The sequence below is a fragment of the Halictus rubicundus genome, chromosome 1, assembly GCF_050948215.1.
Source record: "Halictus rubicundus isolate RS-2024b chromosome 1, iyHalRubi1_principal, whole genome shotgun sequence".
NCBI lineage: Eukaryota > Metazoa > Arthropoda > Insecta > Hymenoptera > Halictidae > Halictus > Halictus rubicundus.
This window is the reverse complement of record NC_135149.1, coordinates 22134031-22153114: the sequence shown is the minus strand read 5'-3', so window position 1 is coordinate 22153114 and position 19084 is coordinate 22134031. Positions and strand designations below refer to the sequence as shown.

At 49.5% G+C, this 19084-nt stretch overlaps 2 protein-coding genes across 2 annotated transcripts in view; one reads left to right on the top strand and one right to left on the bottom strand.

The window, feature by feature from the left end:
* Soxn (SRY-box transcription factor soxNeuro) overlaps positions 1-19084 on the bottom strand; it is a 404681-nt gene that overhangs the window by 358181 nt on the left and 27416 nt on the right. Inside the window, exon 2 of the transcript XR_013082871.1 lies at positions 13555-13583. The gene's annotated coding sequence lies outside the window, so the exon portion shown is untranslated. The remainder of the gene's footprint in view (positions 1-13554; positions 13584-19084) is intronic.
* Positions 132-3932, top strand: LOC143359575 (uncharacterized). Its single transcript, XM_076797632.1, has 3 exons — positions 132-506; positions 565-750; positions 2359-3932. Exons 1-3 carry the CDS (start codon positions 255-257, stop codon positions 2407-2409), a joined length of 489 nt encoding a protein of 162 aa, XP_076653747.1. The 5' UTR covers positions 132-254; the 3' UTR covers positions 2410-3932.

The window sequence follows — 19084 nt, the reverse complement described above, 5'->3', positions numbered from 1 at the left end:
TAAAGGCCGGTTCGCGATCGAAATTCGAATCAAGAAGGTCATGTTTACGTACAAACACTATCACGGCCGAAGTACGGTACGCAAGAAACACAGCAGGCAGGAGAAGAAACTCTAAACAGTAGATTAGTTGTCGGTCGACGTCCTAACGGTCTCTGCGGGCTCGTTGAACCACGATCTCGATTCGAGCGACGGGAACAAAGAAAAATCGAGAGATCAAGAAGCTCAGGACGTAGAAAACTGAGGAACATCGTAAAATGGCGTTATCCCTAGCCCTGCCATTGTCCGGCCTGGAACCCGAGCACTTTCACGCGTTCGGGGTGAGACTTCTCTACGAGCAGGGTTTGAGAACTTTGACTGGCGGCAGACCGAACTCGCCGAGCACCGCAAGCGAATCGAGTGGAATCAGCAGCCTGCAACCTTCTATCGAATCAACGACACCGGAAGAAACGCCGGTTTCCAGCAGGCCGGACACGCCAAACGATGAACCTTCGAAGAGGCACGAGAAGGTACAAGCGACTCAATCGAATTCAACGTATCCCGGCTAACAGGCACATTCTTTCCTAGCATGATCCAGCGATTCGAATACAGTACAGGGATCGTGACATATTGAACCTGGGGGCGAACATCAGGGAGCCGTTCTGGCAGATGAGGATCCCCACGATGCCTCGGTACGATTACAAGAGCTTCATGGAGAACAGGTCGGTGTACTATCGCCTAGGAGAGAACGGATTGACGGAAGAGTACCCCACGGTGAGTACTATAGTAGAATTTATCGTCCATGAAATTCGGGAGACTCGGGAGACAACCACTTTATTCTCATAGACAATTTCATTGAGGGACAATTTCACGTAAAGGCTTAGTTGCTAATATCGCTGCTAAATTCTCCGGCGAGCTTCCACGTTAATTAGGCTCGAGACGTCTGTGGACGTGCTGGAGAGGACCGCAACCGTTTCGAGACGCGAAATTATTCCGTTCAATTTAGAACCGAATTTTCCGGTGTCCCGGCGAACCTCGCGCCTCTTTCTGCCGCGCTAAGAACCGCCTCAAAGGAAGCACCAAGTGTGTCTTCGGAAACGTTTACGCTCGAATCATTCCGCGACGTTCCCCTCGGTTTTCCCCTTGTCCATGCTCGGATCCTTCGTTCGGGAAGCCTCCAACTTGGCCGAGTTCGCCAGGGCTTGGAATTGATAGAATACGGGAAGAGAGACGATCAGGCCGATGGTCCAGTACTTCATGTTCAGGGATTTGCGCCAGTGGCTGTAGGGGAACTGTGCGATTTTTGAGCCGACCGTTGAGAGCTTCGACACCATGAACGCCGTGGGTAGATGGTCCAGCAGGGACACCATTCTCATGTTCTGAGAAATCTAAGAAATTTCGGGCCAATGTTGGAATATAAGTTCGGGAGTTGCTCTTCTGCGCATAAAATTTCCTGCACCGAGAGAACGATCGAGTAATGTTTTGTCATTTATATTTGCTGCAGAACGTAAATTTTTATGAACGTCGGCCATTCTCGTTTCGAAGTGATTTTTGTTTTTGATCGGTCTTCTCTCGGTGAAGTGATTTTATGCACAAAATTCAGTGTGGGATTCTGCCGACACGCACTTTCGGAAGTTTGCTCCTGAGCACCGATATCCTGACGTCCTTGATTTTGTCGTGAACCTGTCGGTACCGGGTCGTCAAATAATTCTGCATGGCTAATTTGTCTCCTCCAACCCTGCGACTCGTCGAAATTAATTACCAGCGAACTATAGGGAATATCCAGGGAGCAGAACCTCGTGAATTGTGGTGTAGTTGACGGATACGATCATTCCCTTTCTGCTGCGTCAAGACTCTGCCATTTTGAGCGACTCGAAAACATTTGGAACAAAATCGACTCGATACAGGTTCACGCGGAACCTTTGCCAAAGAAACAAAATTATAGAAGTGGCGATTTGAAAATTCTGCACCGGGAAATTTAATAATTTTTTCGGATAAAATCAGTTAGGATTGCGGGAGAATTCGAGACCACGTCCGAAAATTCATAAATCCCGTCCGGTATCTTGTATAAAAATATGCGGGCGAATTGAGTCAATTTTAGAGTGTTGTTCTCATAGGAATTTTCGAATCTTCGAAGGATGAAATTAAAGCTGAAAGAGCGCACTTTACGATAGACCTGTTCAAGATTGTAGACAAATTTTCTAACAGCTTCAGCAATTTGAAATCCAAGAGCAATTTGGTGCTCCCACTGAGAACTTCTCAAGAGTGCAAAATGTTTCTGTGATTTCTGATTGTTTGAGTTGCTCCTGACAATTTGAATTTTGCACGAAGGTGATTCGAAGCTGTTCGACGAGGATAACTCAGTGAAGATTTCTGTTCCAGAGGCACTGTACGGACTGCGGCTTCAGCGAGCCCTCGCCGTGCCTATTTTAGCGCGGTAGCCGACACGTCGGTGGACGTCGCGAGCAACAAACTGTGATAGACAGAAGAAAGCGGCAGCCGGCTAAGAGAACGCTTTTCCACGAGACGAAAGAAAGCGTCTCGGCGAACGTCAGCGACGAGTATAGGCGCGTTTCTCGACGAAACGTGAGAACACGCTCGCGCGGAAAAAACCACACCGTACTAATTTATATCGCGAACGAACGAACGAGCGCGAAGCGTTTTGTAGGCGTGACACGACGAGTTTGTACGCAAGACACACTATTTGTTATCTTTATATATATATGTGTGTGAATGTGTATGTATATTTTTTTTTCACTCTGTGCGCCGGTATCGCGCTGACTGGATGATTGATCGTCGGATACAATCGACGCGGATTCGTTTATAAAAATTTCCCGATTTTTGTTCGCCGATGATGCGCCGGTCTCGCTCGACGTTAATCCGGTATCCGACGATTACATCGTTCGCCTACCGTATCGTGTGGCCGGTTACGGGCCGCGATGCTTGTTCAGCTTTGTTGTTTCTTCATTTTACATTTTATATACTCTATTCGTGTGTCGTCCTTAAAAAGTTCCTCCCTCCTTATGCAAACCGTGCATACGTAGCGAGAATTTCTATCGAATATTGAGTCGTTAACACTTTACCCACCGCAAGCCTATCAACAGCATTTTCGACAATAATGCTGTACCAAAGGAAAACTTCTTTTGCATGATGATCCCATAGGAAATTGTTCGATTACGTCACCGGGACTGACTTCTTGGTCCGCGATTGAACTTGCTGTTGATGGGTCCGTTTGAAAAGAATAAGGAGAGACTTTAGCCGTGGTTCATAGAATTTTAAAAATTGTGAATCGTCGGTGGGTAACGCGTTAAAATATTGTCACGCGTTTGTCGAGCGATTCGAGCAGTGTTGTATGAAGATAGCAATTGCACAAAACGTAAGGGTCGATTTTGTACCGTCTATACGTTGCCAATGGTTCGTGTTCGTGTTCGTGAAATGATTCGGAGCGTCTCCGATGATCTTCGTTTCGCGTCGGAAGATCAACGAGACTCGCACGGAGACGCTCTAAAGACGAAAGAGTCGCTCGACGAGTCGCGCTCCCTTCTCGACGAGGCTCCGCGGCGCCTCGCGCCCGTCGATAATAATCCATTAATCGACGTCAAGTCTCGTAATTCCCCGAGACTCGCCATTCTCTTCGTTTTGTTTCTTTATATAGATATATATGTGTGTATATTTTTTTCCCCACCCCGCGGAATCGAATTATCAACGGGCAACGCGCCCGTTAAACGCGTCGCGAGTTCGCGCTTTCGCAACCGACGCGACGCGGCCCGACGACCTATTATAATATTACGAGGGATCGACCAGTGGGCTATAATTATAATTGGCTTATACATTTTCACGATAAATGTAACGCGCGCTCTCGCCGGGAGTATTTGTAATCACCGTGCCGAAGCCATTCCGCCCAGAGTCTTTACTGACCATTGTTTATAAGCGGGTAATAAACAATATTTTACAACGGGATGACCGCGTTACGCTCAATTATTTCACTGACGCCCATTAAGCATAGGATTTTCATTCATCAAACGATCAATGATTCATCTCGGCCAGACCGCGGATTAATTTCGCGCCGTTCCCCTCTGGCATAGTCAGTCAAATCGACTTGATCATCTTCCAGGAAACTTCCAACCACCTCGTTACAATTCGAAACTGTTTTCCGCTCGAAGTCAAAAACAAACTCTGGGGTTCTCCCGGTACTTAAATTTGCAATTTGGATCACGCTGATTTGAAACGCCGAGCTTCATTGTCAATCCTCCCAAGCGATAAAACATTCGAAATTAATGTTTCAACATTTTCTGAAGGTGGAACGTTCTATTTATTAAAATATTTTAACAACGATCCATACTTCGTTCACAATTTTAATCGATCGGGAACCAGTTGAAGGGTTCACGGAGTCCGCAAGCAGAACGTGGGTGTTTCCCGGGAGCGTTTACAAATTCGTTGAGCAATCGGTTACATATTCGCAGGGATTAGCGAGCCGAATCCTGGCATAATTAACGCAGAGGCGGGATTCTCCGTTGACCCAATATTCCAGCAGGGGTGTGCAAGAAATTCCCAACAAAGGTGTACGTGCGATCTCGCGCAAAGAGGCGAACGTGTGAAGGGATGGAGGGTTTCGATGCGGGGGTGGATGACGTGTACGAGAGCGTGTACGAGCGATGGCATGAGCGAGTGCGTGCGTGCGTGGGTGCGTGGGTGCGTGCAACGCGCGAGAGATGTGCACGACGACTATTCAGATATTGTTGTTATTGTTGAGGGAACAATCGGCCGTCAATAGGCTGCCCCGGCACAATGTATCTATTCAGGTGCGGTCAGGGGTGCTCAATCGATCGCGGCCCCCCTCGCACTCTCGCGATCCTCGAAAAACCATCGGGGGGGGGGGGAAGAAAGGAGCTAAGCTGCTAGATGCCGAGGACCTGGCCCCGTCGACACCAGTCCCTCATCCGGTATGGATCAGACGAAATCGTTTCGATGATGACTCCGCGATTAGGTCGACGTCCAGATCGCTGAACATCCTCGGCATCCTCACAGAGGGATGATGAATAGACTGCGGATTTTTATGCAAAACAAGAAGCGTATTAATTGCCAGATGCAGTAGCTACATAGACGTTCGTTCCTTTCCTTAATCATTCGTTAGAGTTGAAAACAATAGCATTTTTAAAACCGTTTCACCCCATGCGCTATGATCTTCTTTCGCGCCTACAATGATTAAAACTTCTTTGTCATTCTTATGTTTTGTATTCTTATTGAGTTAAGTATTCTTATGTTTTGATTAACGGTTAGATATTGGTAACAGAGAAGTAGAAGTTTATTCCAGTTTATCGGAAATGAATAACATACATATTTAGAGGATTCTGTTTGCAAAAATATAATGTCACGAACAAAGCGTTTTCCTTGAGTTAGGAAAAATGAACACTGCGGTAAAGTTAATCCTTCGCGCTCGAAGCTATTCGAGGATGAGAGAAAATATTAGAAGAAGATTCTGTACTTTTATAGTGGATGTGTTTGTATCGATGCGCAGAGGAGAGCAATGTTTACTAAATGATCAGCGATACAAGCAGAATCAAATATTACTTTCCCTATTGTTCCCTATTGTTATCGCTCGCATGGTTGGTTCCGTAACCTTACGGCCGATGGAAACACTGACGTGAATACGTAGCGTATACACACGACAAGGAAAGATATTTTTGAACAGATTTGATCATCGTTTTCATCAACGCTCTTATTAACTTCTATCGCTGCTTTAATGTAATTGTGTATGCCTTTAGACCTCGATTACATTTTAACTTGAATCTTGTGTATTTTCACACGGTTTCTTCAGAAGCAAAGATTCGAAGTTGGTTTAACTTGCACTACGACTTGCAGCTTCGACCACAGGGTTTCTGACAATAAGCAACACTTGCAACGAAGGTACGGTGACCTACAATACGCTCGATGAAATCAAACCTATTCTAATTTCTGGACTGTAGACTAAAAAGAATCTGTAGTTCCCGTATGATTTTACTAGGGACTAACGATCGCAGATTCTAAATAATTCGTTAGACTTTCTCGAGCATAAAAGATGCAATCTTAGCTGTATCTGGGAACCCTATAGTTCATTTGATACGTCCACAGTCCCCAGCAACACGTTTTCGAAGCTTCGCGTGTGATCACTGCAGCTTTGCGCGCAAACTAAAAATTGTTAATTGCAAGAAATAGCAACAAAATTTATTTCTCCCTTCAACAATTTCAATAATTACACTGCGGCTATCTGTGCAATTTTCAATTTTCGTAGACAAATTTTGTAGATCTAAAATAAATAAAAATCATAAGTTCTAACGAATATAATATTCTAGAATTTTTTGAAAATCCTTGGAAGCCAGAAATGTAGTCTACTAATTAAAATTCACCTTACAAAATACAGAGTTCTAATAATCATTGAAGAACTCGATCCTCAATTCTCAAAAATATCCACCAATTCCACTGCTAGCAGACAGACCGACATATAAATCGTGGTATCGGTGAACGATCACGCAGTCGATCACCCAAACAGAATCTCGATCGGTTGCCAGTCGTGGATCTCGCATCCCGTGTCGGAGAATATTAAGCGTCGGGGCTCCGCGTAATTATCAGTTTCACATTTAAATAGCCGCGTCGCTTTGGCATTAACTGCCATTGATTAGATACATTGTAGAGTCCGGGGGCTCGGGGGGATGTCGAGGGGTAGTCGAAGGGGGAAGGGCGGTGGCTAGGAGCACGGCTGGTTTGCGGGCATAAATCGGCTATCGCTTACAATTATTATTATCCGGCCTGTGCTGGTATTTAAACCGATAAACGGCTCGCGGAATCGCGATGGCGCGGCGTCATTGTGCGTTAGAGAAGCATTGAAAAGCCCCCGGATGGACACGCGAGCGGGCAGGAGGAGGAAGAGGAGAGGGGCAGGGGAGGGGAGGGGAGGGGTGTTGTGGGACGAGGAACGAAACGGGACGGTACGTCGGGCGCGAGTTAGTGCGCGTCGTGTGGACGAGCCCGAAGCCTCGAAGCCCGAAAGCCCGAAGCGTGGAAAAAGAGGGCGCCGCGTGAGAGCCACTGTTCCGCGAGTGTACCAGCCAGCCTTCCCTGCCCATACCGATGATTACGTATGCGGGAATCATTGTCGAGTAACGCGCGATGCACATGCAAAGGCCAAAAATCGTCGAAATCAGTCGAGTTCAACATCAGCATTGTACCTGGCCTTTGTCTCTGCCTCATTGTTGTCGGTACTCGGTGTACAACGTACACGTACGTACCCAGCCAGGCTCCGAGAGAACACCACCGAGAGAGAGAGAGAGAGAGAGCGAATGTGTGAGAGAGGGAGAGATCGATGGATAGCTCGCGTTTCGCCGGTCCACGGGAACACCACACACCCGCAGGACCTTCGCTATTTGCTATTTATGCTACCGAGATCCCGAAAATCGGAGCATTGTTGACGGGCCTGCCGCGGCCCGGACCGGCCCGGCCCGAATCCGATCGGTATTGACCGCCGAATCGATTCGGACCGGCAACAAGCCCGGGAAACTCGCTTTCAACGGGAATCCCTGTGTCCGGTTCCACCGTGAATATTCGATTTCGATAAATATTCACCCGGTGACTTCCCAGCCGATTGCCGATGCACTGCGACGCATGATTCGCGATCCGAAAGTTCGCAAAAAATAGCTTCTTTCCAGGTGTCCAGGATTCCAGGCGGGATCCGAGGCCGTCCAATCGATAGCTCAAGATTTCCCACCTATATTCGGGGGCAAAATTAAGAGGACAAAACTAATTAAATATTGCACCAATCGACTTGCGTTTTTTTTTTTTTGAGATGTTAGAAGGGTGTCCGCTTAATTTTGCCCCCGACTCTTTGCCCACTATTGGGGGGAGATTGGGGATTGCGATCGAAATCGCGATCAATGTATACATACGACAATGTGAAAATCTACTATACAGTCTTCTCCACGAAATTATCATTTTCACTACATTCCCCACCTTGCGAAATGCAACGAGAACCTAATGAGCGAAAACTTAAAAATATACACGTGTAATGGACCTGTAATTGTAACGCCGATAGCAAGGAGCTCCCTTCGATTTCTTCATGTTTTTCGGATAGATCCTTGCCACCGGGCGCACTCTGGCCCGAGCGGAGGACGTTCGAACGTCAAACGAACCGTCTATGCAGGTTACTCGGTCTCCCGCGTAAAAAGGAAACGCGACGGGACCCCGTGAATCGCCACGGTAAAACGTGATGAAAATTCTTAAGGCACCGCCTTGCCATCCGCCAAAGGATTTATCCTGGCCGATCTGCCTTGGAACAAGGCTGTAAAGCTTGGCCACGATGTCCGAAGTAATAACGCGACTAACCGGGGAACAGATAAAAATTGCGTTCACCCTGTACATGCGCTATCAACCCTCTTCCGCGCGCAAAGGTACGGAGGAAAGTCTTTTTATCTTCCTTCGGGACGGTCCGTCATGAGCGAGACTTCTGCGGACATCCTGGTCGTCGAGTTGGGGACCATAAGCGAGCACAGTTCTCTGTTGTCATTGAGTTATAACCGCTGAAACTATTTTGCCAGTCGAGATCGACGAAAATCAAAAATTGTGGATGGTGCACAGCTAGGTTTGTCGAAGGACCTTGATAATTTGGTCAAAAATACAGCAAACGAAACTCCGGTCAGAGGTTGCAGGATCAGGGCCAGCAACGTTTCTTCAAGGTTCGCAGAGTCCTTTGGAAGGTTTTGCTGACAGGACCAGCTGAGGGAACAACGGGCACCGAATGCGGAAGGGGAAGGGAGCAAGGATGTTTTTCACGCGCACAGGTGCGGCCTATGGCGACAGGATAAGATTTCCACGGCGATATCGGCGCTCGTTGCCAGGACAGAGGGTTAGAGGGGAGAGAAAGATAGCGTTCGAAGGGGGTGAGGAAGTAGCATGAGGAGCGCGGTGGGGGTGTAGAAGGAGGCGGGGTGGGGATAGGAGGAGAAGAGGGCATAGAGCAGCTGAATAGGAAGCGACACAATGGACCTGGGTGGCTGTGGAGGCGTGTTATCAAATGGGTTCCTCATTCACATACTGCGGCCTGAGCTACCTGTGTCTGTCTGTACCGGTGTCTGTCTGTTATACTTATTCATACCGCCCATTGTGTCCTCCACTGTTGAGTCGAGTTCAGTTCAGTTGAGAACGCGATGGAACGTGCCACAATGCACGAATATGGGCTGCGCTCTGCTCTGGCCCCCTCCTATTTCTCTCTCTCCCCCCTCCCCCTTCGCCCTCACTCCTTCCTCCGTCAAAGCTAACTCTTTCTCTTTCTCGCCCTCTCACTCTTCCCCTCCCCTCCTCCCCTCTCACCACATCACCTCTCGTCCCCCTAGTTTCGCCATTTGCCACCCACCGACGAGGCCGAGCTAGATTCGCTCGGGCGACTGAAAAGAAAATTGTGTTGGGGAAATTGTATCCGCGGGGAAACGCGCAAGACCCCGCCGCCGATAATGTGCAACCTCCCTGCCGCCGAAACGCGACGCTCGATCCTCTTCCCCGGTTCGGAGCGGTCTCGTTAACCTGTTAACCGGGGGAACACTCCTCGCCTGAGCACCGACCTTTCGAACCGCATTATAATAGCCCCGGACGGGCTAACCGCGTCGGCCTCGCGTTTGTCCGACGAGAATTGATACTATTCTCCTCCCTCTGACCTTGCAGCACATCCCGATGGGTCTACCGTGACCCAGATTATCCAAAAAACCTCATCCTTCCTTCTCAATTTTCCTATGACGATTGGTCACATTAAGTTAGAAAAATTATTCGACATGTCTTGAAAAACGGTCTCTAATGATGCAGCGTGGCATTTAAGGGGTATTAGCAAGCAGCTGAATCTATATGAAACAACAAACGATACGAGGTATCCGAGTGAATTCAGCTTGAATTTATTGGGTACGAAAGGGCCAGCTGTCTGGTCACCGCAGTCCGTTTCTACTTTCCTAAAAGATTTCGTGCGCGTGGAATCTTTGAGGTGAACTACCTCCGAATCAAAGCGACAAACAGAAATATTTTATTACACATTCTCGCTTCGGTTTTTCGCATAGAATCAGCCGCCTGTGTGCACGAAAAATTTCATTGCACCTAAGCACCACTGTCGACGAAGCCTCAAAAAACCTTTGCACCAGGATCGAAGAAAACACGACTAACAGTGGACAAAAATGAAACAGACGACAATCTTTGTCCGCCCGTCTAAGTGGAATGGACCCGGGCGCAAAAACGTATTCCGCGATCTACGCGGCTGTTCTTTCACGGAGCATCTTTTGTATTTAACATTCACCGTCCAAAAGAGCAATTGTGGAGGACCGTCGGAAATAAAGAAAAAGAGAGCCGTGGAGCCCGTGTGCCCGACCCCGTTGCTAAAACCTTAGATCTTTTCTTGGCAAGAGGCGGTCTTCCAGACGCCCTGAGCTCCTCTCTCTTTCTCGGAATCGTCTTTCCCGTTTCATAACTGGGAGAACGTAAAATCTCGGAGCGGCGATATTCCAGTCCGGTAAAAATCCAGTTAAAAAAGTTTACAAACACGTTGACGGCCGATTTTCTACGAAATCTCCCTTTCTCTCTCCGGGGCTGAGGAAGAAATCGATCGATCGATCGGCGAGAGAGGCTGGGTCCCCCGATCCGTCGATTCTTCCGGCGAACAAAAGAACGAACGGAAAGGAAAGAGAATCAGGAGAAAGTGTCAGAGGCCGCGTCAAAGTCAGACGTCAATTGTTCGCGAAGGTAAGCACCGATGCCCGATTAAGTCCACAAGATCACCCACCCTTCCCGTCAGTTTCGGATCCGGCGTCCCTCCCGCCGTCTGGCAAGCGTCCCTGCCGCCCACCGCACCCTGAAACCACCCTCCTTTCATCCGGGCCGCCGCATAACGAGGGTAATTATCGCAAAACGTTGACTACCGAACGGCCGGATCAACGATTTCGATGTCCAATCGGCCTGAAACCGTCGCGATCCACCCTCTCGAAATTTTCACAACGCTACTGGAACTCTCTACGGGCCGTGGGAATTGTTTGAAGAATTTTTGCGGGGGCAATATTTCGCGCTGCGAAATTGCGTGGTAGAAAATTTCTACGAGCCGACCACATTGCGACTTAATGATCGGAGCTGATGGGGACTACAACCTAGGCTAACGAGTAGATTACGAAAATTGAGAAAATGATCGTTTTCGAAAATGTATATGTCGCAATAGGAACTGCAGACCCCTAACCAGGTATCCGACCAACACCTAGCCTAGACACTGTAGGATGAGACAAATTTTTGCGAGACGGTTGCAATTTCGGCCAGCAGCGTATCCAACTGAAATGTAGACCAGGCGTTTCGTGGAATGGTGAAAGAAATTTCCGGGGGCAGGTGTGGCCAGCAAAATGAGAAGAGAAATGATTCGAGGCGAGCCTCGTGCGATCGCGACAGCAATTTCTGAGAACCGCGGCTGTCCTTTTCGAGGCGGGAGTTTATTAGGGCCCGGGCCCGCGGTCTTTGGAGGGCTTTGAGAGTCGAAGGCGATGGACGTTCGCCGCGAGCCGGGATTGAATGGAGTCTCGCGAAGAAAACTTTCGCAAAGATTCAAAGATCGTCGGGATTTCGCGACGACGCGCGTTGCGACGACGACGCGACGACCCGCGGACCGTAGGAACGCTGAAAGGAACCGGAGGGGTAAAGGCGGGGGAACCGTGGAGAAAAAGAGCAACAACGACGAGGACGGGAGGGGGAGGGGCCCACCTCTCTCTCTCTCTCTCTCTCCTTCGCGGGCGCAAGGAACGTACCAAGAGAAAAGAGAGAACGTATTACGTACGAGTATAAGCAGGCATAGGCTCCGGATGAGCCACACGCGGACGCAACGGCATACAAAACTCGCTCAATACGTCATTCAGCCGAAGAATACGGTTCGTTCTCGCCATTTTGCTCCCAGAATGAGAGTTTCAAAGGGAATTAAGGATTCAAAGGCATCTTTTGCGCGGCGCGCACAAAACGGCCAGCCACGATCTTCTTTCTCGCTCTTCCCTCTCTCTCTCTCTCTCTCTCTCTCTCTCTCTCTCTTCCTCTCCTCTCCGCGATTCTCTTGCTGCTATCCTCTTTGCACCGGGCTGACTATCCTCTGTATCTACGCGATCCTCTCCCTTCTCCTCTCCCCTCTCCCCCTTATTCTGTTCGCTGTCGAAGCTGCGAGAAAAAGAGCGAGAGAGAGAGAGAGAGAGAGAGGGAGCGTACAACGCGCTCTCAAGACGGACGATCCGAAGCGGGCGTTGCGTGCCCGCGCCCACACGGCGAAAGAACTGAAATCCGTACAAATCGTCGGCGCATTGTGCGGTGCGGGTTAACGCGAGCCGCGCGTCCGCTTCTATTCCGCGCGCGCGAACCAGCCAGACGCCGATGAAGAAATCCCGCGTGAATGCAAGCCCCGAACAAGAGAGAGTGAGAGAGAGTACTGACCACGTTTCCACGGTAGATACGGTCAGCGAAATCACGGGAACTAAGACGCGCGCCGAGAGGAAGAAGAACGGAACTGGGCCGGGCGCTGCGAGCGATTCAAAGCGGAATCCCGATCCTTGGTTCCGATACCTTTCGATTCGGCGCGCGGCCCTTTCAGAGACAGACTTTTGCCTCGTTACCGACGCCACTTTCCCTAATAATCCTACGGGCTTTGGCGGACGACCCCGTCTCCGAGTCGAAACGTCGGGTATCAGGCACTGCAAGTCTACTGGAATATTTAGGTCTCTACCGAGCCCGAACATGATCCAATTAATCAATCGCAAGCGTCCAGGATTCCCGAAGCTCGTAAAAAAGGTCAGAATCAATCGCAACCAACGATCAGCAATAATGCCTCGATCGCCGCAGGCTTCTCTTGCATCAGGGTGAAAAAAGTCACCCCCGTGGGTCGATTATCCCTTCGCCCTAGTCCTTCGCGTGTGCACCCTCCTCGCTGTGCCCTCGGTTTCTTTACGATCTCCGTCGTGTCGCGTCTTCTTTCCCCGGTTCGCGGAACAAATTCGAGCGACCATCTCCATTCACAATGGAGAACCTGGAGACCGCTGTGCCGGGGATGAGAGACAAGGAGATCACCCAGAGAGAAAGAGAGAGAGAGAGGGAGGGAGGGAGGGAGGAAGAGAGCGTCGGCGGTTCTCCGATTGGCTGATTAACATAAAAATGCCCGCGCTCGTAAAGGGCACCGTATACATATATTACCCGGCATTATATAGATCGCGAGGGTGGGGTTATAGTTTCTGATTGTTATTCATATTCGGCCGGTAGCCGCCGCCACGCGGCCATGAATGCGCGTTTCTCTGTTGGCTCAATATAACGTCGCCTGGGAGGGTGCACGCGCAGGGGTGCTGGACCGGGGTACTTCGTTCTCAATGACACTTTTTTTTTCTCTCTCCTCATCACCTCCCTCACTCCCTACCCCCACCCTCCCCCCTCTCTCTCTCTCTCTCTCTCTCTGCAGTTCGCTGGCTCTCGCGGCGACGTTAATGCCAGCGGGCCACGGCGCGCGGGTTTAAACGATTACTCACCCGCGGCGGCTCTGTCTGGAATGAAAAGGGCGAAAGTGCCACTTACCGCTCCGCGGGCCTCCGAGACTCCAGCACCTGGAACAGAAATCACGTCCTAATGAGACCGGCGGAGTTTAAGCAGCGAAGTTGGAGAAATTGCCGGGAATTTCGAGGCGAGCCGAGTGCCACGCACCGGTCTGCCGGTTGTTTAACCCCTTCGACGGATGTTGTTCATCGGCGGATCGCTAAACTCCTCAGAACCATCAATTCTTCCCTAAACCAGAATCAGCCATTTTTTTACCCTATACCGAATCGAATCTTCTTCGCACCTTCTATCAGAAACAACTGTTACTCTGAGCCAGTGGACACTGAGGGGTTGTAGCAAACCGATCAAAAGTCCTCTTGCTCTTAAAATCTACAGTGACTTTTCTATATATGTCGCCAAGGCCTGGATGATAAACGTCGCGGAATTATCCTCATTGCCGGGGGGTATACCCCGTGGGAGGCCATGAAGCTCGCCGAGTGTTGTAAACATAACACAGCTCGGTTATGTCTCCGGGACAATACACGACGCTGGCAAGACCCGTGTTGTTGACATATTTCGAGACTACACTGTATTTATCAAAAGAAGACCGTCCTCTCAGCGGTCCCTCGGTATCAATCTATAATCGGATTTTTATGCAAAACTGATACTTGTAAGTAATAGGAGCCCGGTAGAAATTCCTCTCTTCCTCTAACGATTTTAACATACTGAAATCAATATATTAACATTTTTAAATATTCGTCGCCTGTCCTTCAAATTACGCCTACTCATCTTTTATAATAGACTATTTGCATATAGTCTACTGTGGTAGACTAAGATACCGTGATCTCTCTATATATGTCGCCAAGCCCTGGATGATAAACGTCGCGGAATTATCCCCACTACCGCAGGGTATACCCCGTGCGGGGGCATCGAAGCTGGAGAGGCCTCGGACGCCAAGGACTCTAAACATAACACAGCTCGGTTATGTCTCCTAGACGATACACGACGCCGGCAAGACCCGTGCTGTTGACATATATCGAGAATTCACTGTAGACAGCTTCTGCAATTAATCTACAGAAGAGTCTGTCTTCCCAGAAGCTAGCTACAGATAAACATTCCTAGACTTACATTTCAACGCCGGAAAAATCGCCTGGCCAATGGGGGAATTTGAACAATGGCAACGTCCGAAATCTGAGGGAAAGGGAAGCGGGTTGGGCGAAGGAGTGAGGTGGCTGAAAAGTTAATCGCGGGTCAGGTTGGCACGCAACCGCGTCCGGATCCACTTTCCAATAACCGGGAAGTATCGGTGAATGCGGTGTCGAGGCGAGTTCAAGGCTCGGCTGTGCTCGGAGCGGACCTATCTTGGAGGCAGGCACAAAGGACGAGCGTTTAGCGGCGGCATGCGATTTCGATCCGCGGAAGAGGAACGAGGAATCGGAAGAATAAAGGGGCGAGTGCCCCGCAAAGTCACTCGACCTCCATCAGCCGTCTTCCTCTCCCGGGGCGACGCTGTTCTATAGCTTCTTCTCTACCTACATTATATTTCTTTCGTATCTGGCTCCACTACCATCTCCCTTTCTCTCTCTCTCTCTCTCTCTCTCTCTCTCCCTCTCTTTCGCTCTCTCTGTCTCTCTGGAAGCACACAAACGGTCGCGCACGTACACGTGCACACAAGCTGAGCATTGCCGCGGTCTTATCGGCAGTTATCGGGCCGTGATGTCACACAATGGGGCAGACAATGCTCGGCACAATACACCCCCTGCTTCTAAACCATCCAACCCTCGCGCCACAACCACCTCCTGGCTCATCCTCCTCTCTATCCAGCAACCACCACCCCCCGGGCCCAGTGCCCGCTCTCCTTTCCTACTCGCGGAATCAGCCCAATCCCGGCAACTTAATAAACATAATAGTCGGTCCGCCGAGCGAGCCGGTCACAATGAGTGGTCCGCGGCGAACAGATACCGGAAGATACGCCGGAGACGCGCCGCCATTGTCCGCGTCCCCCGGCTCTTCGGTTTCCGATGGATTATTCGGACTGTCGTTTCGTATCTTGGATCCGAATCTCCGCCCACGATACACTGCTTGGCAACACTGGCCGCTGCAGGGTTTTCAAAATCGGCGTGAAAATGGGAAATCCGATCTCGCAGCTTTTTCTCTACCTCGGGGTATCGTTATTCGTTCGATCCTCGTAAAACGGACTGCAGAAATGCAACTGTTAATACGTGCAGAAGCCATGAGAAACACGAGTTGCCCTGACTATTCAGACTGCAGACTCTCAAAATGGAGGTGTACAGCTGATCCTGAGACATCTTTTTATCTTGTCTCGTTCCCGTTTCTTTAACCCTTTCTATATGCACTCCGGAAATGCAAGAAGTTACAATTTCACTCGAGCGACGACCCTGGAGCGCCACTTAACATTGTCGTGTCATTACTCGTAAGTATAGGACATTGTAAACGAAGTCCAATGGGGAACATTTCAGTTTTCGAGTTAAAATAGAGTGCAGAGCGTTAATTATACGAAAGATCCGTAGGAAACAATTTTTCAAGACTGTGGACTTCGAAAATAGGGGTAAGATTGAGTCAGACGTGAGTTGGTATCTCTCTCTCTCTGTCCCGTTATATCATTTTAATCACGAGCGAAGAAAAAGCCACCCCTATTCGCCTAGGGTCCGAATTTTTTCGTTGCTCTACACGATATTTGACATTATTGAGACACAGGGGTGCGGAAGGGTTGAGAAGAGATGGATAGCTGGAAAAATCGTAGAAGTAGTGGAGGAGGGGGTCGATGGGTGAATCGTTGCACGCGCCATCGCCGGGGCAGCACGCCCCCACGTGCAACGGCCTCGCCACCCCCGTACAATATGCTATCTCCGACGAGTGATCGCCCTAACCGCGGCGCACGAGCCGACGCATGTACGAGCGATTGAAAAATGCGGTCAGCCGGCCGTTATTTCGAGAAGTTCTCGGTGGACGCGCACCCCGCAGCGTTCACGGGCCTCGAGGGGGTGTAAACACGGCGCCGTGACAGTGCTCGGGATGCGCGCGACCGAGGAAAATCGCGTTTCATCCCCCGGCGGGCTCTGCGCAACGAATCGACCGAGAATCGGGTCTGTGAAACATACACAAAAAACAGAGTAACAGAGACAGACACCACCGGGGAGAACAAAGGGTAGGTAGAGGGTAGAGGGAGAGGTGTGAGTCGAGAAAGAATATAAATGATTTATCGAAAACAATTACAGACTGGCAATGTTGGCACGCTCAAAGTTGTCAGGGATTTTTATGTGCGGACTGTGGAAAATATAAATCGAGCCGTTCCGCCCGGACTGACTGATTAAATAAAACCGTCGGTTGTTCGAATAAATCAACGCCCGCTGGAATAGGAAGAAATCACGTCGACGGATTTTATCGGCCGGCAATAAAGCACGTCACGAAACACAATTACATCGACTACTGACGTTTCCGAGGCCGCGTCTCTCCCTCTTTCTCTCTCTCTCTCTCTCTCTCTCTCTCTCTCTCTCTCTCTCTCTCTCTCTCTCTCTCTCTCTCTCTCTCTCTCTCTCTCTCTCTCGCTCTTTCAGGGTGCGATACCTATCTCCGAACCGCGGCATCGGAGAAAGCGTTAATTAAGCGAGCAGATGCCGCGCCGAGGAAATAGTAAATCATGCGACCACCCCGCGCGCGCACAGAGAGAATCGAACGAGAGTCGCGCGCGCGCCGACCAACGCCTTATCTTCGCTGGCCTATCGAGATAATGATAAATCGCGCGCACCGATACCCCTGCGTCCGCTTATAACAACCCCGATGAAAGGTTGATGACTGTATAATGCGACGAGTTACCCAGCCACCCTTCCCAGACAAGCTAACACCAGCTGTTCCGATGTCTTCGTTCATTGCGATCGCCCCTCGATCCTTTTTCGACACCCTTGCTTGCGGTATCGGGAGCATTATCTGCGACGAGTAAATTATGCCTTCGATTCAACGGTGGAAATGTCCGGGAACCAAGTGCGAAGGGGTTGACATTCGAACGGTGGCTTGCGGAAATTCCTGAAGGGTGAGTTGGATTTTATTCAGATTTTTCGACAGAGTTTCGGAGAGATGTTTTTCACATGTCGTCGTATAAAACATTTAGAAAATATTAATGACAACTAGACTGCGGGTCATTATGCAAAATTTTGTGCACCAATTGTAAGAAGCTGGAGCCAACCGAAAAGTTCTTTTTTTCGGATGATTTTAATGTGGTAATCCTTTGCACTCGAAGCTATTTTAACTCCAAAACGAAACATTTTTTCCAACCTAGAATATTTCCCTTCTATATACTTTTTTCTTCGTGTTATACACATGAAAATGGTGCAATTTGCTCGTACAATACTGAAGTGTTTAGTAATTTATTAAATACAAACGAATTTAATAATGTAAAAAGTATTTTGAATAACGATACAGTAATTTCTAGTGGCGCCTTACAGTCGCCATTCGAGTGCTAAGGGTTAAAAGTGATACTTTGAAATAATTTTAATACTACTTTAAATTGTGCCTATCCTTTTTTCTTATAAATGGATAGAATCCGTAGTCAATAAATAGCAATAACAATGCTTAAGATAGACATCGCCACAAAGCTATCGCCTAGTGTCCTCAAATGGCTGATTATGGAACAAAAATCCCGAACTGATCTTGAGAAGAGTTAGCTCTCTTCGCAACAAAGGCAACGAAACAAAATTTGTTAAAGTGCAAAAATTATAATGGAGAACAGGACAACGTTCTCGAGCCAGGATAAAAGTCGTCTGCCCCAGTTTCGATGGTTCGCGAGTCGCCGAACGAAAGCGATCGTTCCGCGATCTCGTCGGGCGCGTGAAGGGCGGTAGACATAACGTTTAATAATCGTCGCGTCGCGTCGTCTCGCTGGCCGATCGCGAAAATAACAATAGCGCGTCGCGGCGCGCAGTAAATTAACAAGTAATTAACTGCTTCGGTCGATTCGGTAGACAATCCGGAAGACGGCAGTAAAACAAGGTTAGCTCGCTAGCTAGGGGGTTGAAGCGAGGGAGAGCCGCGACGGGGGTGGTGTGTTGGCGGTGGTTGGTGGTAGTGGTGGTGGTAGTGGCTGTGGCCGATGGTGGTGGTGGCAGGGAGCCGGTGGTAGTGGTGGCGTCGGAACCGCCCCGGCTTTGCAACCCCGGCGAATGGAGTGACAATGCTGCCACGGGATTCACAGTTCTCCACCACCCCTTTTGTCTTTCCCCTCTGGCCTTCTCTGTCTGTCGCTGGAGCCGCCGTCCCCTTTCATCCCATTTGCAACTTTCCGGCTTTCCAGATCCTCGTCGCCCTCCCCCTCGGGGCCACCTCCCCTCGTCCACTCCCAACCCTCAGAACCCTTTTATCCGCGTCTTCATACGGCGGTACGCGCGGGCCGAGTGCGCGCACCTTAAGGCAAACGCCTCCTCCTTTCGGACCGATTAACTTCCCAGCGCCGGAAACAACGGTCTCGATCGAGAGTAACGATCCCCGACGCGATAATGCGTTTCGACAACCGAAACACCAACCCCACCCCCGCTGCAATTTTATTTTCTCCCCGACG

Bases quoted from the DNA above. Each gene is read 5' to 3' on its own strand.
- LOC143359575 (XM_076797632.1), top strand. From the start codon at position 255: ATGGCGTTATCCCTAGCCCTGCCATTGTCCGGCCTGGAACCCGAGCAC. The intron at 507-564 runs GTACAAGCGACT...ATTCTTTCCTAG, and splicing joins CTTCGAAGAGGCACGAGAAG to CATGATCCAGCGATTCGAAT. The intron at 751-2,358 runs GTGAGTACTATA...TTTCTGTTCCAG, and splicing joins TGACGGAAGAGTACCCCACG to AGGCACTGTACGGACTGCGG.